At 50.5% G+C, this 27,807-nt stretch overlaps 1 protein-coding gene across 3 annotated transcripts; it reads left to right on the top strand.

The window, feature by feature from the left end:
* The first annotated feature begins 49 nt into the window (after positions 1-49).
* TOM1L2 (target of myb1 like 2 membrane trafficking protein) lies at positions 50-27,807 on the top strand. 3 transcript variants are annotated; one of them, XM_072982913.2, is made up of 16 exons: positions 50-208; positions 7,163-7,247; positions 8,393-8,471; positions 10,058-10,207; positions 11,259-11,393; positions 12,012-12,173; positions 12,470-12,586; positions 13,012-13,145; positions 13,659-13,707; positions 14,279-14,402; positions 14,906-15,023; positions 16,293-16,359; positions 19,317-19,382; positions 24,048-24,107; positions 26,095-26,131; positions 27,307-27,807. In XM_072982913.2, exons 1-16 carry the CDS (start codon positions 157-159, stop codon positions 27,462-27,464), a joined length of 1,593 nt encoding a protein of 530 aa, XP_072839014.2. In that variant the 5' UTR covers positions 50-156; the 3' UTR covers positions 27,465-27,807. The 3 variants fall into 3 exon arrangements, with proteins under 3 accessions (XP_072839014.2, XP_072839016.2, XP_072839018.2); XM_072982915.2 differs by lacking the exon at positions 19,317-19,382 and having other exon boundaries at positions 55-208; XM_072982917.2 differs by lacking the exons at positions 19,317-19,382; positions 24,048-24,107 and having other exon boundaries at positions 55-208.

Raw genomic sequence — 27,807 nt, 5'->3', positions numbered from 1 at the left:
TCCAACCCCCTTGGAGGGCGGTCCTCTTAGGAAAGCCGGGGGCTCCCTTTGGCTCCCGGCGGCTGCCAGTCAAGAGGCGGGAGCCGGAGAGGAGACGAGACGAGGTGGGGAGGAGCGGCCGGGAGGAGGCCGGTCGGGGTTTGTTGTCATCCCAAGATGGAGTTTCTGCTGGGGAACCCTTTCACCACCCCGGTGGGGCAGAGCCTCGGTAAGTGGAGGGGCCTGAGGAGGCGGGGAGGGGGGCCCAGGCCGAGAAACGGGGGGGCCGGGCACACCTGGGATCCAGTGGAAAGGAGTTCCGCAGGCCTCAGGCGACAGGAAGGGAGGGAGGAGAGTTGGAGGGGGAGGCCCAGGCTGCTAGGCAGGAGGGGGCGATTTTGGCTTCCTCCTCTGCTTTCTTGGCCTAATTTGAGGGGGGGTTGTTGGCTCCCCTGCCCAGCTGCCTCCCCCAGCCCTGGACAGGAAGTCTCCTATTCTCCCCCCACCTCCTTTAAAGCTATATTCTCTGCGGCCAAAATGTTGAGGCTCTGTCCTACTTGGGGGGGGGGGCACCTCCTGAGAAGGCAGGATTCTCCAGAAGGGACAACGGTGGGTTCTCTGGAAAAGGGATCTCTGGAGAAGACCATCAAGCTGGGAAAGGAGGAAGGTGGCAGGAGAAGAGGAGGACCCCAATGCAAGATGGACCCACTCCCCCAAGGAAGCCCCAAGAACCGAGCAAGGCGGTTGAATCCGGGACGTTTTGGAGACTGGTCATTCGTAAGGTCGCTCAAAGGCGGAGGCGACAGGACGGCACACCACGACAACGGCAGTCTCTGTTTTGGCATCCCAGGGTCTGTTTATAATTCGGGATGCCGGCCCCGAGGGTGGCGGTCAAGGAAGAAATCTCAAAGAGAAGGAATAATGACTAGGAATTTTAAAAACAGCAGCAAAAGAAGATGTAGAAGATTTAGATGCTTTCGTAGGAAAAAAATTAAGAAGCAGGAAGGACAAGTTGTTACAGCTGATCATTCAAGGGGAAATAAATAGCAAAAGGGGGTCAGGGAGGAGAAGGATTTCCTGGCTGAACAACCAGGTAGACTGGTTTGGATGCATTGCATCATTGTGGTTTAATGCTGCCTCATGCAAAGCCTGGACAGCCGGAACAACGTCCAAACCCCTGCAAGGAAAATAACAAGAATGTCCTTCTAAATCGCTAGTTCAGTTGTCCTTCAGAAGGTGTGTTCGGGACATAACGGCTGTGCCTGCCTTACCTGCTAAAAGCAATGCTTAGTTTATAACAGGTTATCCGGGCTTCTTTTCCAGTTTGCCAGTGCTCTTCCGGTTCCTCAGTAAAATAATACAGTATTCTGATTTTTGCATGAGAAGAGATACATTTGTGATACAATTGTATCTCTATCATTTGTGATACAGTTGTATCTCTATGTAGGAAATCCAGCTTTTTTTCATCTGTGGCCGCTGGGGGCTATTTTCACACAAATCAGACCATGTCACTTGCTCTAGTTATCCCTATTTTCTGAGTCAATCTTTGTTTTTTTGGGGGGGGATCCCTTTCCATGATTTAGCTGTACTAAAAATAAAAGCACATGGGCTGAAATCCAATAGTAAGCAGCCACTAGAGTAGGCCCATTGAACCAGGGGATCTTATGGAGGATGTGCCCCATCAAATCTTCACTGATTCAGTGGGCCTGCTCGGCCAACAAGATTGCAGCCATTATCAGCCACTGATGATTGTTTTGTAGTGTTTAGTTTTAAATTCAATGCGAATTATGGCTGCATCTTATATTCCAGTTGTGCCTGACTTTGGGGTCTTGATTCCGTTATTATGTCCCTATTTCTTACGTTGAGGAAATCTGGAAATATTATCATCTCTCTTCCCATCAGTACATTTTTATGGTTAAGGAAACATGTCTTGTGTTTAGCTCTATATAAGTTCTATTTGCTTACATGACTGTCTTACATGTATGTTCCTCGAATGACCACTCCATACTTTGTCATTAGTCCCACAGCTGCTGAACTGTGTGTGCAATGACTAAACACAGGTTACAGAATGACTTAGGTTTTTCTAGTTATGTCATTAAGTTGTGAACTTGGAGAAATTGGAGTTGTTTTTGTTTCGGACTGCATTGGGCAGCCATCCTGCGGGTTGTATTCGCGAAGGCTTTCATGGCCGGGATCTAATGGTTGTTGTGGGTTTTTCGGGCTTCTTGGCCGTGTTCTGAAAGTGGTTCTTCCTAACGTTTCGCCAGTCTCTGTGGCCGGCATCTTCAGCACAGTTTGCTGTCCTCTGAAGATGCCGGCCACAGAGACTGGCAAAACGTTAGGAAGAACCACTTTCAGAACACGGCCAAGAAGCCCGAAAAACCCACAACAACCATCCTGCGGGTTGTCTTTTTAAAAATGCTTTCCTAAGATTAACTCAACCCTTAGCGGGAGGGCAGGGGGCATCGTCTAGGAGAAAGCCCAGGGTGCCGGCTGGCCTGAAATAAAACGAGGTGGGTGGAAACGAACAGGAGGCAAACATGCTTCACAGCAACTCTTGTTACCCTGTAATCACAGGCAGGAGAGCATCCAGAAAGAGGTGTCGACGGTCCGGGAGTCTGAGAGCAATTTCCGTAGCGAGGCCGACTTCAGACATTGTGGTTTCCTTGGCTTTGGAGAGCAATGAGTAAGAGGGGGATGGCTACTCAACAAGAAGCCTTATGTCAAAACACAAGGACTCAATGGCATTGATTTTTTTAGTACCTACTGGATTTTTTTAAAGGAGCATCTTGCATCATTTAGCTTATTAAGTTCATTATCATAGGGGTCGGGCCATGAAGGCAACTAGATTTTAAGTTGCTTTGGAACAGTCACAGCATTGAAGCAAATTTGGCAGCTGTCGTGGAACTCCCATCTTTGGGAGAGATCTGGTGAAAGTAAAGGAGAAGGGAAAAAAGAAGCGGGGAAAGACACAGAGAAAGGCAGAAGTCGAAATGATTTATTTCACGGTGGGCGTTTGTGGAATTTTTTTGTCTGTGCTCACCAGGTTCTAATGAAGAATAATGGGTGGAGAAGTGGGGTGTTGAAGCCGCATGTGAATTTCCCAGAATTATCTGATTGGCTGCTTTTGGAAATGAGATCCTAAACTAGTCTTGGAGAAAGTTACTTTTTTGGCTTGTAATTCTCAGGACACCCCCCTGCTTGGGGGGGGGGGAGGGAGGACAGCAGCATTTCTAGCTAGGGATTTTTTTAAATTTTTATTTTATTTTATTTTCTTGGTTCTGGGCTGCCCCCTACAGACAGATCTGGGGAGCTAGGGCTTAGTGTCTCTGGAGAGCTTGAAGGGTGAGGTAGGTGTGGAGAGAAGGGCGCAGACCTCTGGTTCTTGCATGACCTTGTAGTTCAGTTTACACAACTGAAATATAATTGCATGTGTTCTGATGTCCTCGAATCTGGAGTCAGTGTAGTGTGCGACGAGGGATATATAGAGGTTAGCTGAGGTGGGAGTGAGGCTGAGGGAATGAAAGGGTGGAGGTAAACACAAGTACACATCTTAATGGAGGACCAGTAGAGGAAGGGATCATTCACAGCACGGGGGTTTTCCACTGGAATCAGTATTATCTGGAGATGGGACCTTTCTCTATTTAAGGTAAAGGCAAAGGTTCCCCTTGACAATTTTTGTCCAGTCGTTTTCGACTCTAGGGGGCGGTGCTCATCCCCGTTTCCAAGCCATAGAGCCAGCGTTTTTGTCCGAAGACAATCTTCCGTGGTCACGTGGCCAGTGCGACTTAGACACGGAACGCTGTTACCTTCCCACCGAGGTGGTCCCTATTTATCTACTTGCATTTGCATGCTTTCGAACCGCTAGGTTGGCGGGAGCTGGGACAAGCGATGGGCGCTCACTCCGTCGCGTGGATTCGATCTTACGACTGCTTGGTCTTCTGACCCTACAGCACAGGCTTCTGCGGTTTAGTCCGCAGCACCACCACATCCCTCTATTTTCTCTATTTACATTTGCATTAATATTCCTCTTTTCCTTCTGTGGACTCTAGGTAGCCCACGTCCCACTGCTCTTCCCCCACTTTTACCTCATGGCCAGAACCTTGTGAGGTGGATCAGTCTGAGACTGAGAGCGGGTCGCCCGCTGAGTGTCATGAGGACTAGAAACTGGATCTCCCAAGACCCAGGGCAGCTCTCTAGCCACCAGAGAGAATTAGCCACTCGCCTGCTTTTGGTTTTGTTTTTCGTTTTTTGCATCCCTTGGTCTCGGTACCCTAAAACTCCATTTTATTCACGGGGATAAATTCTCGCCTCATCTTCTGAAGGTGAGAGAGATGCTGGTCTGAAATGAGATGAAGTTTAACGACTGGAGCCCCTGGAGCCTAAGTTGGGCCACTTCCCCTCATTCCCATGCAGGGTCGGAGCGGGGAGGGCAGAGGGATTGTGGCCGCTGTGCAACATCTCCGCTGCTTGGTGGAAAAAAGAGAGAAGACCCAGTTCTGAAGGGCACGGCCTCCTAAGAGCTTCCTCGTTGTGCCCTCCGGGTCATCCAGCGTAGGCTTCGACCCCCTTCTAATAAACCAGGGCACAGACACGGCGTTCCTTGGGAAACTGAGGCCCACCTCCAGAGAAGAGGAAGTTAAGCGCATCGCAAGGGTGTTGTTGAGCGTCGGGGAATTTGACTTGCTGACCTTTGTTGAAGGAGCATCTCTGAGCATCCTTTCATGGAAAGAGACCCAGCCTCAGGCTTTTGAGGGCTTCCCTTCTCAATGTGATTATTGTTCTGTCTTGTAGGGTGTTCAAGGCTAAGCAGACACGCTCAAGGCCTGCTCAAGTTCTGAGCAGAAAAGGGTGGGGAAATTCTATGGAAGGCTAAGCCGAGTTCAACTTGAGGCATCCGTTCTTATGTACTTTCCAGCTTCAGGGAAATGAGTCCACCTGGAGCTTTCTTCTGAGGAACTTGGGCACCTGTTTTAGGAGAGGATCTCCCATTTGCAAGCTGGGCAGCTCTCCCTGTTGGCTTAACACACCCACTCATCTCTCCCAACTGTATGTTGTAGTTCATGCCACAGGAGCTGTTGTGTGACTCACTTTTCCAAGGAAAGCTTGGGTCTCATCGATCATCTTCTCATTTAGGAAGTCCTGAGGATGCTTCGTCTCAAAGCAGGTGCTGAAAATAAATGATAATTTGCCTGCCTAGACAAAAAGCCTGCAAGTTATCCTTGCTGGATTATTATGATCACATTCTCTTGAAATGGAAACCCCGCATGTTCTCTCTGGCTTTTGTAGGCAGTAGCAATTTTCTCCTAGCGAGATACAAAAGCCAATTCCATGATGCTTGTTACCATGGTCCTTCCCCAGCCTGTTGCCACCCAGATGTGCTGGGCCACACCTGGAAAAGTGCCATCTTTTCAGGATCGGAGAGGTTGCTGTTTGGCCCAATTGAATCAAAAGGAGGGACGGAGCCAGCATTGGAAAATGCACCCGAGGCCTGCCCAGAGCAGCAACATTCGTTGTTGTTTAGTCGTTAAGTTGTGTCCAACTCTTCGTGACCCCATGGACCAGAGCACGCCAGGTCCTCCTGTCTTCCATGGCCTCCCGGAGTTGGATCAAATTCATGTTGGTCGCTTTGATGACACTGTCCAACCATCTCATCCTCTGCCGTCCCCTTCTCCTCTTGCCTCCACACTTTCCCAATACAGTATCAGGGTCTTTTCCAGGGAGTCTTCTCTTCTCATGAGATGGCCAAAGTATTGGAGCCTCAGCTTCAGGATCTGTCCTTCCAGTGAGCACTCAGGGTTGATTTCCTTCAGAACGGATAGGTTTGTACTCCTTGCAGTCCAGGGGACTCTCAAGAGTCTCCTCCAGCACCACAATTCAAAGGCATCAATTCTTCGGTGGTCAGCCTTCTTTATGGTCCGGCTCTCACTTCCATGAACTTCTAGTAAAGCTAGGTGGAAGCAATAGGGGAAGCTTTAGGTGGGCCCAGAGCATGGGAAAGCTAGGGTTTTGGACTACAGCTCCCATAATCCCCCAGGCACCATGGAGCTGCTTGCAAGGCGAGGGAATGCAAAGAAGTCCCAAAGTTTGACTAAGCTGCCAGCTGCAGCCAAGAGGGAAGAGAACAACCATGCAAAAGGGTGCTGGGTTAAAACATCAACTCATCATTTGCTGAGATTCAACCCTGTGGGTTGCATTCATGGTACTTCCCTCCTGCATGAAATAATATTTTTTTTTGCCTTTGAAGCCGTTTTCCTTGCTTGGACACGGCTGGCTCATGATCCGCAGCCTCCGCTCTGCACGGAGTCAAGGCAAAAGGCGGCCTGGAGCAGGGCAGGGCCGTCTCATAGCAGGACAGGGCACGGAGTCTCCTAAAAGAGGGTGCGGCTGGCGGAATGGAATATTCTGGACAGGAGCATGCCTTGTCATCACGTTTTATTTGCTTGGCGCTTCCCCTTACTTAAAAGCATTCTGAAAGTGGCCTATTGCAAAAAAAAAAAAAAGTTACATAATCAGAATTTCAGTAGCAGTTACAGTTCGAGACCGTCGGCTCAACATTTTGCAATAGTAACTGTACACTGAAACAAATTTGTGCTGTGCTGGAGCTTGCAAAAGCATGACGCCCGAGGAGGAGGAAGTATTGATAAATCTAGATTGTGGCAAAATTAATATATTTTATCGCTCGGTGTTGCAGAATGTTTTGGCAGGTCTCTCATCCCTCAGTTTGATGAAGCTCAGCTGTAATAATCAGACATTATTATTTTCTTTTACCGTATACAGTATCTGTCCCTCACCCCCACTGCGTTGATACCACTCTCTATTATTTCCATTTTGTCATTTGGTAGTTTATCCACCCATGGGAGAAGGGATCTATTTAATTGCATGTTCTTTGTAATGCAGAATTTTATGTTGGTGGCCTCCATTTATTATTTATTATATAAAATTATTATATTGCTATTATTGTTCTGAGTCATTATTGTGCCAAATGTTTTATTTGAAAATGAGTTTAGTGGAGAATAAACTCGTATCTTCTGTTTTTTCGGTAGCATTTCCTGTTCTTTTCTTTTTTTTAACTGCCCATACGTGAATGAACTTTTGCTGGTATAGATCTTTGTCTCTGAATTAGCTTTCAATCCAGGAGATTGTGAAAAAGTATCTTGCTTTCTCCCCCCCCACACTCCAGAAAAAGCCACAGACGGCTCCTTACAGAGCGAAGACTGGACACTGAATATGGAAATATGTGACATTATCAACGAAACAGAAGAAGGGTATGTGTCTGGCTTGTTGAGATCGCATGTGCCCCGCAGGTGAAAAGCAACGTTAGTTTACCTGCACTCTTGTGGATGTTTCGGCCGGAGAGCCTTCTGAAACGGGAGGAGATGATTGCAGAGGGAGTGCTAGCTAATGTTAGAGCTAATAATGCTTTACATGCAGCAGGTCCCAGAATCATGGACGGAAATCCCAGGGAGGGTGGGTAAAAACGTTGCCTGCTGCTTCAGGAGATCTGCTGCCAATCATCCACGCTCAAGGAAGACCCAGTATCATAGACTTTGAAGTGGAGGTCTCAGACTGGGAGGCTGCTGGATGGAGATCCTAGAGGAGGCCAGCGTCGAAGTGGGGAGCATTGTGTCCGGGGGTGTAGAGTGTTTGCATCTCCCCCAGGCTACCGAGCTGTTTCTCATCCAGATGTTGCTGTTAACGTACATTTGGTTGTAAAAGATTTCTCTGGATTTGCATAGAAGCATCCAAGAGAAAGCTGAACTATCCGACATGCTTTCATTTGGTTTCCTGCCTTGAGCAGGGTGGGTCGGGCTCGATGGCCTGACCAGGACCCTTCCAACGCCATTATTCTACAATGATTCCATCACGTTCTCTTCCCATCGCCTTCAATGCATACATGATTCTGATGGAGTCATGCTTTCATTGGAGAGCTCCAGCAAAATCATAAAAGACTGCACTTTGAGGCTGCCCCGTGAACCCTGTAGTGGCTTAGTTTGTGTCTCGTGTCCCATCCGGTTTGGTGTCCATTCCACGGTGCTAAGTGAGCAGGGCAGTCGGTGGCGTCCCTCGGCACCGCTGGCTTCTTGGCTACTCTACAGTGCTAGCATGGTTGCCTCCACTTGGCCCCCAGCCCAGAACGAGCTGGCTTGTTTTCTGTCATGTTTAGGAAGAGTCAAAGCATTTTTGCCTTGACTCCGGGGGGGGGGGGGGGAACGGGACGGGACATGCGCTGCCCCAGTTCTGTGGAAATCTGTCCTATTGATGAGTCAAACTCTAGGTCTCCAAACACCAAGCCTTGATAGGAGATCTTAAGCGGGACTGCAGTCTTCTCTCTGTTCGGAGGAGTTAAAGGTCTTCCAGCTGTCACTTAACCAAGATACTCTATTCCCCCCCTCCCACTTTTTCCCATTAGTCCAAAGGATGCCATCCGGGCACTCAAGAAGAGGTTGAATGGGAACAAAAACTACAGAGAAGTGATGCTGGCTTTAACGGTAAGAAGAGGGGAAAGGTAGGGGTTGGGAGCTGAAGACTCCTGGGCCAAACCTGGCTATCAAGATGGAAGGGAAGGGAAGGGAAGGGAAGGAAGGGGAGGGAGGGAGGGAGGAAGGAAGGAAGGAAGGAAGGAGGGAAGGAGGGAAGGGAAGGGAAGGGAAGGGAAGGGAAGGGAAGGGAAGGGAAGGGAAGGGAAGGGAAGGGAAGGGAAGGGAAGGGTGAAGACCACAATATATCTGGCACACTAGGAGCTGACAGTTACGTCTTTTTTGTGTGGACCATGTCAATTTCAAAAGAATTCTGTTCAGCGGCCTGCCCATTTTGTTTTCAAAACACAGGAAAATACCTGTATCTATTTTTGTATACATTTGCCCTCCGTATATGCAGTTTTGTAGGGAGCTGCCCCCCCCCATTGCGTGGGTGTGTGCACACCCACCTACACTCAACCAGGTGTTTTTCAGCTTCATGATTGTTTTAAGGTGGGAGCCTGTTTGTGTTTTATTACTACAACATTAGTAGGTGATTTATAATTTATTTTATTTATTTAAAATAAATTATATAAACCATTGTGCGCTGCCTTGGGAGAAAAGCAGGATATAAAGTTAACTCACTAAATAAAGGCTTCTGGGTGTCATTTTGAGCCACAGCTGTCATTGCCAAATCCAGAGATTGGTGCAAGCCAAGGGATTCCCTGTTCTGACTAGGCCATTACAGTAGGAGGTGTGAATTTGGCCCATCGGCTTCCAAAAGTTGGCAAAACAAAACTCTCCCCTCATTTCCAGGAGCAAGGGAACTTATTGGCTGGCTGCTTTCAGGGAGGAGAGAGGGCTGGTTAGGGATTCACTGGTAGTGACTGGCCTGGGGGGGGGGGGTTAACCCCTGTGTTACGGCCATGGCATTGCTTTGAGGAAAATCCACTTTTCTGCTCCTATTCTTAGCTGCTTGCCTAGGTGTGAAAATAATTCTTGGAGCTACAGTACGCCCGTGCTTCCAAGAGGCCGAAGGGAGCGGAGCAAGAAAATGAGCTTTGATGCTCCTCTGCCGCTCGTTGGTGGACCCAACACGTTTGTCCTGAGTTTTGGAAATTGTGGGAGAGCTTTGGGAACCCAGGCTTCCTGTGGTCCAACCTCTGCCTTCCCTGCACGCGTCCGAAAGGAGGACCGGAGCTTGTTTTGGTCTTGCAGGGGTGGGGGGAATAGGCGCTGTTCAAATGTTCTTGGGCTACCTGTTCCGTTGGCCTCTGCCGTTATAAGCAGGGGTGAGGAGAGACACCGTCTAATGGCATCTCAAGAGAGAGCCACCGGCTTCCCCTGGAACCGTAGCAGCCGAAAGATGCTCTGCCTTTTCTCTCACCTTGGGAGAATCCACGCACTCATCAGCCCCAAGATTTGGAGGGAGGGAGGGGGTTCCTCGTGCTTGCAAGAGGGTGGCAGAGCAGCGTCTACATAGCAGCCAAGGGGTGAACCTCCAGCTGAAGCCTCTGAGCGACCTCCCGAACCAGCCACTCTTTAAAAAGATGAACTGCTTCTTGATGTGTTGGCAACCTTCGTTTGTTTCGGCTGCCATTTGCATTTTCCACACCTAGGTACTGGAAACGTGCGTGAAGAACTGCGGCCACCGCTTTCACGTCCTCGTCGCCAACCGAGACTTCATCGACGGCGTCCTTGTGAAGATCATCTCTCCCAAGAACAATCCACCCACCATTGTCCAGGATAAAGTGCTTGCCCTCATTCAGGTCTGTAGGCGGCGGGGGGGGGGGAGAGGCACCGGGCTCAAAAGCTGCAAAACCAGGATGCCGCACAGTGTGATAAAATGCATTAATTTTGCCACTGCCTGTAAGGATAAATTCCTAAGGGGTAGCTTTGAAATATAGTTTGGCCTGTAGATTAGCATATGGTGATGGTTGGTTTGTTTTTTAATGGGACAAGGGCCTCCAGACTAGTTCCAGGAGAAAGCATATGCATGGCACCCTTTAAAAGATCTCTCTCCTGGCTGGGTAGCAACAATTTCCCCCAAATTCTTGTGCCTTCCAAGTGCAGGTGGCATCATTCCTTCTAGGAGTGATCTGAATGGTAGCCAATCACGATGACAGGGCCAGGATGGAAACGGCTGCATTTTACAAGAAGGGCCGTTACTTCCATGGGCGTACATTGCGTATCCCCATTTCTCCGCCACTCTGGTTGACCTACTTCCCTGCACTTGGTAAACTGTACCATTGCTCCTAGAGGCATTTGTGTTGTGGTGCTTTGAAAGCCTCATGCCCCCATGTCAATGCTGCAGCTGCCTTTGGTTGTTGGCATTTCCAAATCTTCTCGTCCGGTTATTTTTAAGTATGTTCGCTGCTTAGCTACTGTGGTCCTTGTGGAGGGGTTAAAGAAAGGGGTTAGCAATTAAATACATTAAAAAAAACTTTTCAAACTCTGTGCAAACATCCAGACCCCCTAGGAAGGCCTGTCTCATCTCCCTTCTCTGGAGGTTCACCAGAATCAGAGCCTGACCACGTTCTGTTTGGACTCCCTGTGATTCTTGTTGAACCACGTTTTTAAAGACCTTTTAATCTGTGGTTGCCGATGCCACACTATTACATATCGTGAAGTCCTTAATCTCTGCTCCCCACCTGGCCCTGCTTCCTGTCATCTCAGGGGGTTAGGTCCTGAGAGATTCTGTTGAGTCTACCCAAGAACAGTGGCCTTCAGGCTAGGCGGAGGAGAACAGTGTCCGTAAGGGAAGAAAACTCTCTGCTTCATGAAAACGGCATAGTATTTGTGGCTTCTTCTTCATTCCAGGCTTGGGCAGACGCCTTCCGAAGCAGCCCCGACCTGACCGGGGTGGTGCACATTTACGAAGAGCTCAAAAGGAAAGGGGTGGAGTTTCCCATGGCTGACCTGGATGCTTTATCTCCAATACACACACCTCAGAGGGTAAGTGGGCTCTAGATCATGTGCTCCTTATCCAGTGGACTGAGACAGACCACGATAGCCCTCCTCAGCTGGGGCCTAGAAGCTGCAGTCCAGAAAAGGATGGAGATTTGGCATTAGATGATTGTAGGCAGTGTCACACATTTTCCTGGCAAAGGGAGACACCTCCCAAGAGAACTCTGGAGGAGCTTTGAGGCTTGATCAGGCCCAAGGCACATCTGGGCCCAGCATTTTCTTTCCTGCAGTGGCCAGCCAGATGCATGAGAGAAGTTCATAAGCAGGAATGTGTGCACTTGTTTCCCAGAACTGGTCTTTGAAGATATGCTGCCCTGGAACGTGGAGGCTTCATTGAGTGGATGTGGCTGATCACGGTCCTTCATGTCCTTCAAGCCCCTTTGCCCGAGCCAAATAGGGAAAGAAGAAAGTGACACCTTCTTGTGCGGAGAACCTATTGCAGAGTTTAGAAAAAGTTATTTCTGAATCCCAGATTGCAGCTAGTATGTAGGCACGCAAACTGTCGCTCACAGCCGTCACTTTTCCGAGCCGTCTTGCGTTTCCAAGGAGTTCTGGTTCTGAATGAATCCTCCGTTGCTCTTTTCTTGGTCTCTCCTTCTCCGCTAGAGCGTTCCCGAGGTTGACCCGGCTGCTAACATGAACAGGTCCCAGTCCCATCAGAGAATGAGCTCGGGGTCTTATTCTGGCTCTCCCTCTCCGACGGCGTACTCGGCCCCCCAGGCCCCCGCTCTGAACGTGACCGGTCCCATCACAGCAAACACAGAGCAGGTATTTGACCAGCAGGGGCCGCGGAAAGCGCTCGGGTGGAGGTGAGCACAGTGGCCTGCGTGCCATTTCTATTTGCTGCTCTTACGTCCGGTCTGGTCGCTCCCAGCTTACAGCAGAATTGGGGTCTAGGGAAATGAAGGGGTTCAAGGAGTGGCTGACCTCCAATGAGATTCCATTGCCAGGTGGGGACTTGAACCCAGGTTTCAGGAGTCTTAGGCCACGGCTCTGCGACACCGGTTCTAGCCCCCTTTCAGCAGGGAGGCTGCCTTCCAACCCGCTCTCCCTCTGCCAAGCAGATCGCACGACTACGCAGTGAACTCGACGTTGTTCGTGGAAACACAAAAGTGATGTCTGAGATGCTAACGGAGATGGTTCCTGGCCAGGAAGACTCGTCAGATCTCGAGTTATTGCAGGTAAAAAGGAGAAAGGGATTATTATTCTTGGACCTCCGCATGAGGGCTTTTGCTCTGCTCTTTCCTCGGCTTGTCTTCTAGTTTTAAGCTCTTCATCTGGTCATTTTGCAGTTGGGGACATAACAGAAATGGGGTGGTGGAGGTTTGATTTCCCACGCCATGTATGCACATCTTGCCCTTGGCTTTGGTCCCTCCAGTTTTGAATTGCAAAAATGTATAGGACCTTCTTGATCAGAGGAGGCGAGAGAGAGAGAGAGAGAGAGGTTGGCCTGCAACTCCTTTATCAAAGTCCTGTCCAGCCTAGAGAATTGTGGGAGTGGTAGTTCAAAAAAGCCACAGACCGCTCCGCCTCTAGCTTGAAGGCCAGGCCTTCTTGGCCAGCTGTGTCTCAGCGCTTCCCGTGTTGTGCCTCCTCTTCCTCCTAGGAGCTGAACCGCACGTGCCGCGCCATGCAGCAGAGAATTGTGGAGCTGATCTCCCGAGTATCGAACGAGGAGGTCACCGAGGAGCTGCTCCACGTCAACGACGACCTGAACAACGTCTTCCTCAGATACGAAAGGTGGCCGGACGTTCTTTTCTAAGTGGCGTTTTGGGTTTTTGTCCTGGAACCGAAACCCTTTGGTCCTCTCTGCTCATGGGCTGTGAATTCTTCCTGCCTTTCTTCCTGCCGAAAGCAGATGGTTTTTTGGGGGGTGGGTGAGAGGGAAATAGCATCTGACATGGATGGGTTTGGCAGAACAGGAAGGATTTCTGGGAGTCTAGCTCTGAGTGAGGAGGTGGCAGTTTTCACAGGGCACGACTAAGTTTGCCTTGTGGCCGGTCTTGGAGAAGGGAGAGGGAAAGCAGCGTTTAGCTGTGCTCAGAGAACTGGGGAAGGGCCGGGGGGGGCGCCCCTTACGGGCAGACTTTTATGCTTCGCTCCTGGAAGCCATGTCCCTTCCTTCTCTCCTGACATGCAAAAAGAAGGCAGACTCTTTTTCCCCGTGCCTAGCTTTGGTGCCAAGAGCCAGATTTCTTTAGAGCTTCTACCTACCTTCCGTTTTAATTTGCCCCGTGTTTTGTCCGCCGGCAGGTTTGAGCGATACAGGCTGGGCCGGTCTGCACAGAACGCTAGCAACGGGGTAAGTCTCCTGGGGATTCTGTGAGCAGGACAGGATTGCCAGAGGGGTGCGGATCCGACCTCAGGCTTTGCGGAGGGTCCTCCTAGAAACAGAGGTGCTACTGCTGCAGCTTCTTCTTTTTTCCTGGAGCACCTGCAAATATTCACAGTGGCCTCCAGATCCCCTTTGGGTTGGAATCTGTTACAATCCTACCCAGTAGAGGAAGATAAGATTTCATGTCACGCAGGCACAGCCATCGGGGCTAAACAAGATCCTCTGATCCTAATACATGTGGGGGGTCTATGTTCTTAATCCAGCAAGATCACCACGGATTCACCACCGTCAAGGTCGTCGAATCTTAATGGCCTGTTCTTCGCAGGCTTTGTGACAGAGATTGCCAATCCGTCGCCTGGCCTGTGCTTAAAATCATTCAGCCAAGGAGAACCCGCCAGCCTTTGGGTCGGTCCGTTTTGTTGTCAAGCGTACAGACCACCCGAACACGCTCACAGAATCATGCCCAGAGTGTCAATGAGTGAGATCCAATGATCCTACCTTGTGTAATTGCTCCGGGTGTCTCGATCGGCTCCCGCAGGTTCTCAGCGAGGTGACGGAAGACAACCTAATAGATCTCGGCCCCGGCTCCCCAGCGGTGGTCAGCCCCATGGTGGGGAACACCGCTCCACCCGCGACCCTCTCTTCCCAGCTGGCCGGGCTAGGTGGGTGCTTCTCTTTTCCCCTCCCCAATTCTTTGGAAGGGAGGACGGGTTGGCAAGGTGAACAACATGCAGCTAGTCCTCAAGGCAAGTTGCCAAGGTTTGTTTATTACACAGGCCTTGGTGACATTGCCTTTTCTGGGCTGTGCCCTGTCCACCACCGGCTCAGGGATTTGGGGAGTGATGGTCTGAAAAGGCAATTTTTGTAAAAGGTGTGTTTGTCCGTCTGCCTGAAGAAGCTTGTGCGGTTGTGAGTGTTTGCCATCAGGGCCCTCATCTCACCTAATCCAAAGGCTTGTATATGGGGCACAGACCTCTGTGGGGAGAGGTCTGAGCCGCAAGAAAGAGGGGCCCTTGAAAGGCCAAAAACGTCTCTCTCCCCTTCTCCCGACTGTCTGATAGACTCTTGCAGAAACTCTGGCCGATGCTGCCTCCTTCTGGTCCTCCACTGTTGTTGTTGTTTGTTTTACTTTTTTCTTTCATTTCCTTGCTCTTTGTCTCCCTAGATTTGGGCACCAACAACGTGAGCGGCACGCTCAGCTCCCTCCAGCCCTCCAACCCCCGTGACGACTTCGACATGTTTGCGCAGACGAGAGGCGGTGCGCCGGCCGAGCAGCGGAAGACGTACGTGGAGGGCCAGAAGTGGTGGATGGGGTGGCAGCCTCAGAAATGGGGAAATGGGTGACTTCTTTGGACAAATGAGCCCCCGGAGACCCACGGCTAGAAGCCTCCAGCCGGGGAGGTTTCCGGGAGCTGCCCTTCGCTAGCTGTGAGATTCTCCAAATGGCAAATTGCCCCCCCCCAAATCTCTGGGTGCCCTTGACTCCAAGGGATGCTTTGGGCTAACAGGTGGCCTCTTGTCGACCCCTACAGGGTCCTCGTCAGCAGCAGGATTGCCACGTCCTTTCTCGTATCTTGTTAAGGGTGTGTTAATGGCATGAAAACAGTGTTGCTTCGATTTGCCCAAGTCAGAGAGAAGGAGTTCTAGGGTGATGGATCAGCCTTCTGTTCCCCGATTTTTCCCCTTCTTGCCAACTCTGTCCGGTCCTGTCCTTCCTCTCCTTCTTGCTGAGCACCGTCCGAGACCAGACCTACCTTTGTGGGAGAGCTGGGCCATCAAGGTGTGTGGGGCACGGCCTTTTTCTCCTCCGTTTTGGTCCTGGCCCTTTCTTCCAAGGATCTAGGTGGTTCCTGTGCTCATGACATCCAGGAAATACTGGCAAGTTCCAGATAGCGTTTGGGATGAATCCTGCTCAGGATCTTGGAGGGTCCTGGCTGCTGTACAGAGTTGGGAACGCTGGCCTCAGTGGACCAAGGATCGGGCTCAGCAGAAACCAGCTTCTTAAGATGTGCAGGATCTCTTCTCAATCATCCCAGAGTGCAGGATACGTCAGGATGGGCTCCAGCGACAGGAAGGCAGATTTAGGCTGAAGATTAGGAAAATCTTCTTAACTGTTAGAGCAGTACGACAAGGGAACCCATGACCTCAGGGGGAGGGGGTGAGCACTCCAACGCTGGAGGCATTCAAGGGAAAAATGGACCAGTACCTGCTTTGATTTGGATTCTTGCCTTGAACCCCAGAGGGCTGGACTGGATGGCCTTCGAGGCCCCTTCCAGCTCTGTTATTTTATGATACGATTTTATGATTCTGTGGTCACTAACAATAATTTCACAACTGAAATGAAACTTGTTGGGGGGGGCTTCCCATTTCTCCACACTGTAGGTTAGGTGCCGGGCTGCAGCAAAGGAATGCATTTGTGCATAATTTAGAGCCCACCTTTTCGGTAGACGTGGTAAGGAAGTAACAACATGCTCAACAATCGTGCTGGAACCCTCGCGCTCTGCCCTCCTGCCCAGTTCTTTACAGCATCTCTCCTGCCTCTTCTGTTTTAGAGTGACATCCGAAGACCCCAAGATCGTCAGGGGCCCCCAGGAGGTTCGGAAACAGAACGCGGGAGGGGTAAGTCATTTCCCCACCCTCTCGCTTTGCAGACACAGAAGGTGTCCTCTCACGCGTTGTGGTGGGCATCCCCGGGGAAGTGGGTACATCCTAAATCACCCCTTCTTGTACCTTGGCGGTGAGTTTGACATCCCAGAGAGATGGGCTCACCTCACTTTGCAACTGCAGTGGGTACCCAATAGAGTTTTCACAGAACCATTATGTCAGGGTCACAGACGTCATGCTGGTTTCTGGGAACACGTGGGTCGCTTTTAGTAATGTTGGCTGCAAAAGGTTCCTAAGGGCCTGGGAGATTTGTGTTCGAGAACGCTTATGGCAGATTCCGCTTGGAAACCCAGCCTAGCTCTTAGCAGCCTCTGCTTGAAGAAATGCACAAATCATGAACGTAGAAGTTCAAGACTGCTTCGTTCCAGAGTTCTAGGTTGGATTTTGCAGTGTGAGGATTTTCACTCAGTTATGTGGTACAAAACTTCCATCCCATTTGAGTGAGGAATGCAATCCCTTCTTTTGGATTCCAGTTCCTTTTGCTTTTTTATAGTAGCGACAGTAACGTGGATTCCTGGAGACCTTCCTTTATTTCCACTTTTATTTCCACTGATAACCTCCTGGGGTTGGGGGTGCAGGAGATCTCACTTCCGGCCTTTCTGTAGAGTTTCTCTATGTGAGTTCGTCGGTGTAGTTTCCTCGGGGAGTTCTGAGTCTCAGCACGTATGATAAGGAAGGGAGAAAGCAGAGGACGATGGAGGGTGGGAGATGAGGACCAAAGCTTTGGAGGACTACGGGTTCCAGAATTCTCTAGCCATCATAGCTGGCCGTTGGAGGAGATTTGAGGAGTTCTGGTCCGGAGGAGCAGTGTTTTGGGGCGCTCCTCCGATGAGGAGAACAGAACCCCAAAATGTGGGGCTGAGCAGTAGTTTTGGCCGGAAGGGATTGGGGGGGGGGGATTTCTTTTCAAACTCTTTTAAAGAGGCTGAAAGCCAGAGGCGGAGGGTTATTTATTCTGACAGGAGGTTAGCCAAAGAGGTTTGAGTGCCTCCGTGAGGGTGTTGAGCCCTGCTCGATTCCCACCCCGCGCCCAGGAAGAGAAATAGAAGCACGGCTCAGGAGAGTAGCCCTTTAAGAGGCAACCGAGAAACCGTCTTGAGTGAGAGGGAGTGAACTGTAGATCTTCATTTGCTTTCTAATCTACATATGAGAAATGCTGTTGTTCAGCGATGAAGAGGCTGTCTTCCACTTCTGGGCACCCTTAGGCTCTCTACCGATGCCCCCTCCCCAGTGTTTACGGCCGGGAATGGCAGTTGGCAACTGGGGAGGGTCCAGGGGCTGGCCCAGCGCCATTCCCTCCTCTCCACCCCCCGCCCGCCCTCAGATCTATGAGTGATGGAGCCACTCCCTTTTTGAAAACTTACAAAAGTTACAGGACGGTCACTCCTGGTTTTGAGAGAAAGCCCCCTCCCCCTTTTGCCGTAGGGTAGGGGCAATGGGATGCCTGTGGCCCATCGAAGACTTGACTTTTGAGGTCCTCCCTTCCTTCCTGTCGACGCAGCTCTTATCAGCCTAGAGTGTTGTCAGTCCAAAGGGCCTGCCTGAGTCAAGCCAAGGAGGTCAAAGTATATGACAGTCGGCCTCTTTTCAGACTTTGCCCAACCTTCGGAGGTGACATGAAGGATGTCTGGCTTTCCTGCAAAACTCAGAGGTGTCGCAACAGTCTGTTTGAGCCACCTGCCTTGTTTCTTTTAATCACCCGCGGCCTTGCAGTCTTTATCAGAGCATTCGGGGAATAAAGCCGAAGGGGCCCAAGTGCAGGAAGCCTTAAAGCTGGCAGCTTTCCTTAGGGGAAACAAGGAGTACACAGGGAGCATCCAGTTGCATCTCAGTTCAGATCTGGGCAGCAAAGCAGCCGCATCCTGGCTTTTCCAGAAATTGTTACATGCAGGATAATCAAAGCAGCTTTACAAATGCTTCTTAAAGGTGGTCTATTTCAGGTGCAGAAGGCATGGAGGAGCCTAAAATAACATTCTGCTCTGGCATCTCAAGGTATATTTACCTTATGTCCTGAATCTGAAACAACATGTAGCCTTCTGGATGTTCTCAGACTATATCTCCCATCATCCCTTGCCAGGGTCGCATATGTTGAGAAACAGTGGGGTGTTGCAACCTAGAAGCGTCTCCAGGGCTGCCGGCTGCCTGCCTCGGTTTTTAATTCTTACCTGTTGGCTCCTGTTCTCGGTGCTTCTTTCCTGAGATTAAGCACCCCATAATTAAAATCCCTGTGGGATTTTATTTCTGTATATACGTGGGTGGATAATGTTGCCTTAAAGTTGCCTGAATTCATTATATCTCAGAGCGGAAGGTGGCAGTCCAATCAAAAAGCTCGTTGTAATTAAAGTAGACAGGTTGAATCTCCTATCATAGGGTACTTTGAACAATCTAATTGATTCAGTGGGTATGTCCTAGTTGGCACTAAGTGGTCCAGAGGTTGAGGCTAGATCTCCCATAAATTCAAGCCAGCATGACCAGTAGTCAGGGTTTGGGACAATCGGAGCCCAAAACACCTACCAATTTGTCTATCTGAGCTTTAAGAGACTGCTTACCGACAGCTGGTATCATCCTGAACACACTCAGTCTTGCTTGGCCTTGGGTACGTCCTTCCTGTCCAAGCCCATCTACGTGCTTAGGTCATCTTAGACGGGTGGTAAAATCTAGATAAGATGCAGAGGGAAATATTCTCCTCCAAGAAATGATAAGGTGTATTCACCTGTAGTTGGTTTTTACTCACCGTAGGTGAGCGGTTATTTATACATGCAGGGAAAGAAGGCAGAAGACCTCCCAAACCATGTGCAGCTCAAGTTCAAGGTGTTCCCTCAGCGCGTGTGATATTCTTTTCTGTTTCTTGCTACAGCTTTTGATTTTGTTTCCTTCTAATTTTAATGGGCGTTTCTGTTCTCACCACACAGAGGAGAGGTAAAGGTGGGAGCTCAGACATGGAGCCCATAGACAAGTGGCTAATGACCCAAGGAATGGTGAGGAGGCTTCCACCGGCCGAGTGACTGCCCCTGTTCCACCCCACCCCATCGTTCTCCCCCTCTGTTTCCAGAAAACTAGCATAACCACCCTCCGTTTCCCTGTCACTCAGCCCGCTGGGGGACCGCGAAGGGAACAGTACAAAGAGGTGGCGCTCCCCATCTGCATCCCAGGGGTCCGTGGCCCTTTCCGGGCGGGAGAGTCGGGAGGGCTTTCCTCCGCAGAGTCAGCGATGGGGGCAGACCTCACCTATGGCTGGATGTAGCCGGGCTGGTTTTCAAAAACTCAGATGGCGCTCTCCACATTCTTTGTACTGGCTCATTGTTTTTAATACGTGCAGTATCCACTTTTCCCCCCCTTAGGGGTAAACACAAGTTCTCCTGGTTTTAATAAAAGAGAAATCTTGTTTTTTTTGTGAGGGTACACACACACAAAAATTAATAGCTCCTCCCTGCAGTGCTCAGCAGAAACACAGAAGCTGTGCGAAGTGAAGCTCACACTGCAGTTCATAATAAAACCCTCAGGGTTTATCCTCCTCCTCCTCTTAGAATGGCAGAGCTGGAAGGGACCTTATAGATCACCCAAGACAGCCCCTTGTCCAGGAGATCCCGTGGGGGGAATCGAACTCCCAACCTCGGGCTCTGAAGCCAGAAGACTAAACCCCTGGGCTCTGCAGCAGTCCTTCCCCTTGACAAGTATTCTAGGTGGTGGGATAGAGGAATGTGTCGTGTTAGAAGACGGCGGTGCCATCAGGATAAGACTTTGGGGTGAGCATCTCAAGGACTCGGAGGACCCCAAACCCAACAGAACTTGATACCATTTTACAGAACTTTCTGCTTACCTCCCTTTTGGGAGACACACACAAATAGGCGTTGGGCGCCAGCCTTCTTCCACGAGAGGAACAGAATAAGAGAGCTCCTGCTTTGCCTTCTGTTCCCTGTGGGGTTGGACAGTCGGGGGGAGCGCACAGACCAAGGTGGCCACCGGCCCATGTTCGGGCATTGTTTTCCCCCTGCCTTGACCAGGGGGTGGCCTGTTTCTGGGTGGGGTCTTCTTCTGACTCAACAGGACACGAAGCCCTGCTGTGACTCATTCCACCTTTTTGATGCTATTCCAAAGGTAGAGTCAGGAGCGCCTTCTTTGGCTTTGCTGTACAGTATTTTGTTTTTTAAAAGACAGAAAATGCCGGGTTCTCCTTCTGCCCTGCCCAGATTTTGGCTGTTGGCTTGTGTTTGTTCCATCTGGGAAATGGATACTGCTGCCTTCGTGGGGGGTCTTAATAACCAGCCTGATAGGCGTCACTCACATGCCCATCTCTTCCCTGTCGTACGTAGGTCACTCACTCTTGTCTGTTTTTTAATATGGACCTGTTTGGCGTCACTTAGAATCGAACTAATCCATAACCCAGTTTTTTGTCCGAACTAGTGGTATCTCTTCACTGTGTCCGTTCGTTGATCTGGCGTCCCAAAGGTGTCACAAGCGGTACAGTTTGGAGGAGCTGCGGATGCCAATTTTTCAGCTGAGGCATGAGAAGGAACCTGGCCGTCCGTTGGTCAGTGTCCTCAGACGGGGCCGAGGAACTAGAAAGTCAATGCTAGCTTTCAAATCTGAGATACTTCCTTGAAATTTCATGAGTGATAAAATTAGATTTTGTTTTTTCTGTTTCTAGCTCCCTGGGCTCCCCAGATGTTCTTGGACTACACCTCCCAGAACCCTTCACCACTCAATGTGCTGGCCAGGATTTCTGGGAGTTGTAGTCCGAGAACATCTGGGGACCCAAAGTTAGGAATCACTGCTCTAGACCAATGGTTCTTAACCTTTGTTACTCGGATGCTTTTGAACTGCAACTCCCAGAAACCCCAGTCAGGACAGCTGGTGGTGAAGGCTTCTGGGAGTTGCAGTCCAAAACTCCTGAGTAACCCAAGGTTAAGAACCAGTGCTTTAGACCAGTGGTCCCCAAACTTGGGCCTCCAGATGTTCTTGGACATCAGCTCCCAGAAATCCTGGCCAGCAGAGGTGGTGGTGAAGGCTTCTGGGAGCTGTAGTCCAAGACCAGCTGGAGGCCCAAGGTTTAAGACCACTGCTCTAGACCATTCTACCAAGAGGAACCAAAATTCATATCCCCCCTGCTGTGGTCTCCCATGGCGGCTCCATTTAAACGACGGGGTGAACAAAGTGCACCCTCCAAGATGTTTCTGGATTGCAGCCCAGATCATCCATGGGAAAGAAGTTGGAGAGCTTCAATCCAGCATAATCTGGGAGCAGCACGTAACATGCCTCTGGTTTATACCTTCTATGAAAACAGGTTTTTAGAAGCTTAGCAGTCATTTAGTGCCTGGTTGGAACTGAGCCATCCATCCCCTGCAGCCCACCATTAACCAAGATAAAGAAACTTACCCGTTGAAGCGAGCTTGCAAACTATGGTTTGTGCCAACCATGGCACAATTGATAAGCCAGAGCTCATGGCTATCATCGCACCTCCTAAATGCTCTGCACCAGAAAACAGGGTTTAGCAAATGGAAAATAGAAACGAAGACCACTAAACCATGGTTTGCTTGTACGGTGGAAGGGTCTGCACTGTGGTTGGGGCAAACCATGGTTTGGTGTGAATTCTTTGATTGATGCTTTCCAGGTTTAGCTGTTTCAGGCCACAGTCAGCAACGAAGATTACAATTCTAGGTGCTCTACAGAAACATATATTTGACAGCCTGGCAGAATTGTACGATTTGAGTGACTGTCTTATATAAAATCCAGCTCTTGTGAGCCACAGGGTTGAGAGACCGAGTCGTAGGCATGGTACCCATAAGGTCCCAGGTTCAATTCCTTCCCTAGCCAACGAGGCTTGGGAACGATCCTGGCCTCAAGCTATTGAAAGCTGCTGCTGCTGCCTGTCAGAGTTGACTGTATTGGAATAAATAGGCGGATCAAAGTTCTGACTTAGAGTAAGGAGCAGTTTCCGAGGTCCGTGTGTTTCTGAGTAGAGGTTGACGGTTTCTGTTTCTGAAGGAGTTCCCCCTTTGCTTCTTTAGCCTTTGTCCTCCGTGGATGTTTTAGTGCCGTCTCTTTAGATCCAGCTGGGGAAACTTTTGTCTCTGAAAGTGTTTTGGCCTGCAACATCCCATCATCTTCACCCAGCGAGGCCAGTGGTAAGGGATGGTGGGCTTTGAAGTAGAAAAAACCTCTGAAATATTCAGAGTTCTCCCCATCGCCTCAATACTACAGAGCCGAGCTGGAAGAAATAAATAACCAGAGGCCCAAGCCAGAGGCCTCCCAGGTATGCGGGTCCCCATGTCCACAGGCTAGCCTAGTCAGCGTGGTCATACCGGGAGTGCCAGGTTTGGGGGAAGCTGGTGGAGGGGTTTTCAGGGTCAGCCTATGGGGCAGATGCGATCCTTGTGTGTTTCTGCTCAGAGGTACGTCCTGCTCTTTTCAGGAGGGCTTGCTCCAAGGTAAGTGGGTATAGGATGTTGGGCCCAATCCTCCCTCCATGGCATTGGAAAACACAGAAGCGAGTAGCAAGGAGACACTGTGCGGTGCATTTTTTCAGGAGCTTTTCCTTCCTCTTTTTGCATCCTTTTTTTTGATAAGGGAGGAAAGTGACCGTGTGGATGTAAAAAAAAAAAAAAAAATCACAAGGGACCCAAACAAAGGCTGACCATTAAAAAAAAACCAAACAGGCACAAATTAGTAACGGCAGGAGGCTCTTGACTTCCTAAGAGATGGCACAGATCACCCCCATTCATTTTTTTAATTTCTCCCCAGTTTGTCTCACGCCTGCCGCTTTTCCACCCTTGGAGTCGATTAAAATGGGTCAGTTGTTCAGAGACTCAAATATTGGGTTTAGCCTGTTGGGAGGAAAAAGTGTTACTCTCTCCATTCCTCCTCTTGGATCTTGAGTCCCCGAATTGGGTGTAAGGCAGGATAGGAAGGAAATGAAAAAACGCTACCTCCGTGGCTGAACCTTGCAATGGGTCCATCTGTACCACCTTTTACAGACGATGCCTCCATGACAGATTGTGGGACGTCTAGTTTGCTATTCTTGTTTTTCACGTGGCAGAGATGAGTAGCACCTGGAGGGGGGGGACTACCCAGTTTTGGCCGGCATAAGCATTCATGGGCTGTAGCCTGCCTCTTCGGATGCCAGATGCGAATCTAGATCTCCGCCCTTGTGCTTCTCTGCCTGGAGACCTGGGAAAAGAGGACTGTTCTCTGCAATGTTAACTGGGACCTTGAAGCCAAGCAACCTTGGTTCAAGCCCATCACACTAAACCGTGGTTTGCATTGCATATAAACCAGACCCAACTTTGGACCTGTTAGATGAGGTCCCGCCCACTTCTGGCTGTCTCGGGTTCAATTCACCAGCCTATCCCATTTCTGACCCATCCGCACTTGCATTCAGCCATTTCACTTGTGACGACCTTTCGTTTACTTTTTGTAGCCACGTTCTTTTCCGCGCTTCCCGTTGCTTTACTTGTGTACTGTTGGTTTTCTGTATTTTGTTGCAGTTTTTTTTATGTTCCAGTGATGACCAAGCTTCTTACGCAGCATCTGTGTTTTCTTTATTCCCCCCCCCCACCTCATTTTCCTTCGCATTCTGTGGCCATGATTGTGGATGTGTTTTGGTTTTTGCCTGCCTTTGCTGTATCTCTTGCTGCGCTCCGTAGATTCCTGTCACACAGCCCTCTGTCATGGATGATATTGAGGAATGGCTCAGTACTGATGTGGTAAGACCCTCTCTTGTGCTTTTGTTTGCTTTTCTCCCTACCAATTTTAACCTATACAGTAGGACCCCCATATCCATGGGGGATTGGTTCCAAAGCCGCCGCCCCCCAGATGCTGAAAATCAAGAATAATAGCAAACACTAGACAGCATGGTTTTAAAAAATAGTAATAATCCAGAAATACATATTTTACCATGTATTATCAGAACTGGCCATTAGAGGGAGCCAGAGAACATGCTATGTATTCAATAAGAAGAATTAGCATAGTCTTTGGCTCCCTCTAATGACGAGTTCTGATAAATACATTGTGAAAAACATATTTCTAGTGTTTTTCCCCCAATATTTTCATAAGTGAAACCACAGTACAGATCCTGTGGATATGGGGATCCTACTGTATTCCACTTAAGAATCATTTACTATGTAAAAGCTTGTGTTCGGCTAACAAAAGACAACTTTCAAGTTACATGGAATTCTTTAGACAAAACAGAAAAACTAGGGGATGTCTCCCACTCAGGGTTTCAGCGTTGGGGATGTTTTTTAAAAAATGTAAATAACAAGATGCAGTTCTCCAGCGAGAGACTCTCAGCGCAAAGGCCTGCAAAACCAGACAGATTTCTTCTAGCCTAACCCTGCTGGATGCCTCATTGGACTTCTCAGGGCAAATTGTGAAAGGGCGGGGGGGGGGGACCCACGGTTGTGCTGGCAGGAAGCAGAAGGGGGGGCTTGGAGGATTTTCTGACTTGGGTGCCAAATAACTTGGCTGACTTTGATGCCCCTTGACTTTATGGATGTGTGTTGAGCGGAAGGGTGTGAAGATCATTTGCTGCTCCAGTATCAGGCGGCTGCTTGGACGATAGAGTCCGTCCGCTGGCCACAGAGCGCACAAGTGCGTGTGTATGGTATGAGATGCAAATATGGGCGGTCCTGCCCTGGCTTCAGAGAGAGAGAGAGAGAGAGAGAGAGAGAGAGACCAAAGCCACTGATCCTGTGGGCTCCTTCCCACACCCAGTGAGAAGCTGGGGAGTCATGGAGCAGGGTGGGGTAGCCAGTTTTAAAACAGGCTGCTGTGGGCTGTTTCGGGGGCTTGACCTCCAATTCCGGGGCAACCGGTGACAAGGCGAAGGCTTGAGAAGGAGACGAGCGGCCTACGCATTTAATCTACGAACGCCAGCCCAGCCCAGGCGCCATTCACAGGCTTCCCCGTGTTTGACGGCCGAAGAGTCTCCTTAGTCAGATGAGACCAGGGGAGCCGATGACAGCCGAGGGGAACGTTCCTTGCCGTTCCTCATAAACGCAGGCTTTCCATCTGAGCTTCCATGGCTGATCGCTGTGGCCGACCCTTTCTGCTCCTTCTCCTCTGCCCTCCTCCTTCCACTCTTTCCTCCTCTTCTGCAAAAAGAAATATAAAGCAGAACCCTTCCAATGCTCGGAACCTGCCAGGGCCTTGCAGTTAAACAAGGCGGAGGGGTGGTGGCCTCCACCTGCCCCAAACAGCACGACGACCAACCCAGAGGTGGCTCCTGGGAGTGAAAGAGTGGCCCCCGGTTCTTCCAACCCAGCCCAACCTCTGATCTAGATCCCAGCCCCCGTTAGGTGATCCAGGCCCCCCCCCCCCGGTGGAGGGCGACACAAAGCTCCTGCTTCCTTCCTCCTTTCAGGACCCTGAAATGCACGCCCTGCTGCCCAGCCTTCCTGCTTCTCTGCATTTTCTTTTCTCGCTTTCTGCACACTTACCTGCCCCCAACCAGGCGCCCTCCGGATGTGTCCGGCTTCGTCTCTCATCGCCCTCCCTCCGCCAGCTTGCTGGCAGGACGGGCAGGAGCCGGACTCCCAAGGCACTTCAAGGACCTACGTTGGGGGAAGATGGTGGTCTCCGCTCTTGTCAAGCCGGCCTTAGTGGGACGCCAAGGGGTGGTTCTCTGACTTCTTTGAGCGTGCACTGACATTTTCTCTCCCCCTTCCCCGATCCCCTTCTCTGTTCCGATTACAGAAGGGAGATGAGCTGGAAGAAGGGGTGACGAGTGAAGGTAAGCCAGCCCACGCGGGAACCCGTCCACCAAGCCGGTCACAGAGCAGCAGCTGCTCCTCCTCCAAACCTACTCCTGCGTGTAGGTTTGGTGGTTCTAAGAGCGCAGGGTTGTGAGAGGGGGGGCGGTGTGAGAACCTGCCGTCTTGAGTGAGGAATTCAGCTCTTGAAGAACAACAACATCAGCTTTCATTGAAAGCCACTGCAATGTCCTAGTCCTTATGGAGGTGGAATCATACAGGACTTGCTGCGATTCCCGTAGGACAAGGCACTCGCTTGCTGGGTGGGCAGAGAACGCCCCCCCTCCCTTTCAGTCCATTGCGTTTTCAGGAGACGCAGTGTTTGGCTTTCATCCCAAGGACCACGTTTAATATCAGAGAGGTTCTGGAAGGTCGTGATTCCACCCCATGCCAAAGAGCGACACCCAACAGAAGCAGTGAAATGCAGGCTTAGGCCTTTATGGTTGAGGATTAAGCCTCAGGGAGCAGTGTTTCTGTTTCAGAGAATAGGGGGGGGACTGGAAAGCCACTGGGCAATGGGTGTCGCAAGGAAGAAAAGGTGGCCATCCAGGGATGCTCGGAGGGCCAGGCTGGGGTCTTGAGAGGTCCAGGTTCAGCCTGAGGTTCCCTGTGGTTCTGTGTTGGTTGTTCAGAGGGTCCTGTAGCTACGGGCAGGTTCCTGAACTGCAGAGGGTTTGTCTAAGATCAGATTGCCCTTAGGGCCCTGCTCCGTCCCTGTGGAGGAGCAAAGTCACGCAGAATGGAAAAGACGGCCCTAACTTGTCCCTTGTTGCTTGGTTCCGGTCAAGTGAGGAGGAGAAGGTCACGAAGAGCTGTCGGCTGGGGGTGGTTCTGTTCATGGCAAACGATCGGCGGCATTTAAGTGCGCCTCTTCCTAGGAGGGCTCGTAGGGCCCAGTTTCCTGGGCAGGATCAGACCCTGTTCCGGGCGACATTCCAGCGCAGGGCCCCCTGACCGGGTGTCGTTGTACAGCCAAGCTAGCTGGGGGGGTGGGGGTGGCGGCTGTCATTTGCTCACAAGAAGAGGAGGAGGGGGGCAGGCAGGTCTGGAGGTGGCCCCAGGGAATCGTTGTGCCATGACTGCCAACTTCAATGGCAGTGCCAACCTTTGTGTGTGTGTGTCTCTCTCTCTCTCTCTGTGTGTTTGAACTTTGCAGAGTTTGACAAATTTCTAGAGGAGCGCGCCAAAGCTGCCGAGAGGATGCCCAGCCTGCCTTCCCCTCCTCAGGAGAACCCCACGCCGCCCATGACGACGACAAACCCTCCCGGCAAAAAGAAACCGGAGCGCTCGGAAGACGCTCTCTTTGCCCTGTAACGGTCCTTCCCTTGCTCTCTCTGTGTGTCTGCGTGTGTGTGTGTGCGCGCGTGTGCGTGCTTGGGAGCCGTGCGCTCAAGCTCTCCTTGTGCTCTCCAGCTAGCGATGAGCTCCCTCCACCTTCCCGGCTCTCCGAGATGGCCTCTCTCCACTCTTGGAAGCCATCTCTCTCTCCCACCCCCCCAAACTCCCAAAACTAAGCTAACTTTTGTAAGGGCGCCCAAGCATGGTCTGGTCATTCCTGTGGCTGTCCTCTCATGCTCTCTGAACTCCCCTCTTTCTCACCCTGAGCGAATAATGCCGAGATGTTATTTACTGTCCCTTTTATTATTATTATGTTTTT

Source organism: Pogona vitticeps, chromosome 13 (assembly GCF_051106095.1).
Source record: "Pogona vitticeps strain Pit_001003342236 chromosome 13, PviZW2.1, whole genome shotgun sequence".
In the NCBI taxonomy this organism is placed as follows: domain Eukaryota; kingdom Metazoa; phylum Chordata; class Lepidosauria; order Squamata; family Agamidae; genus Pogona; species Pogona vitticeps.
Note: the sequence above shows the minus strand (reverse complement) of the source record. Positions and strands in the feature narration are given on the sequence as shown.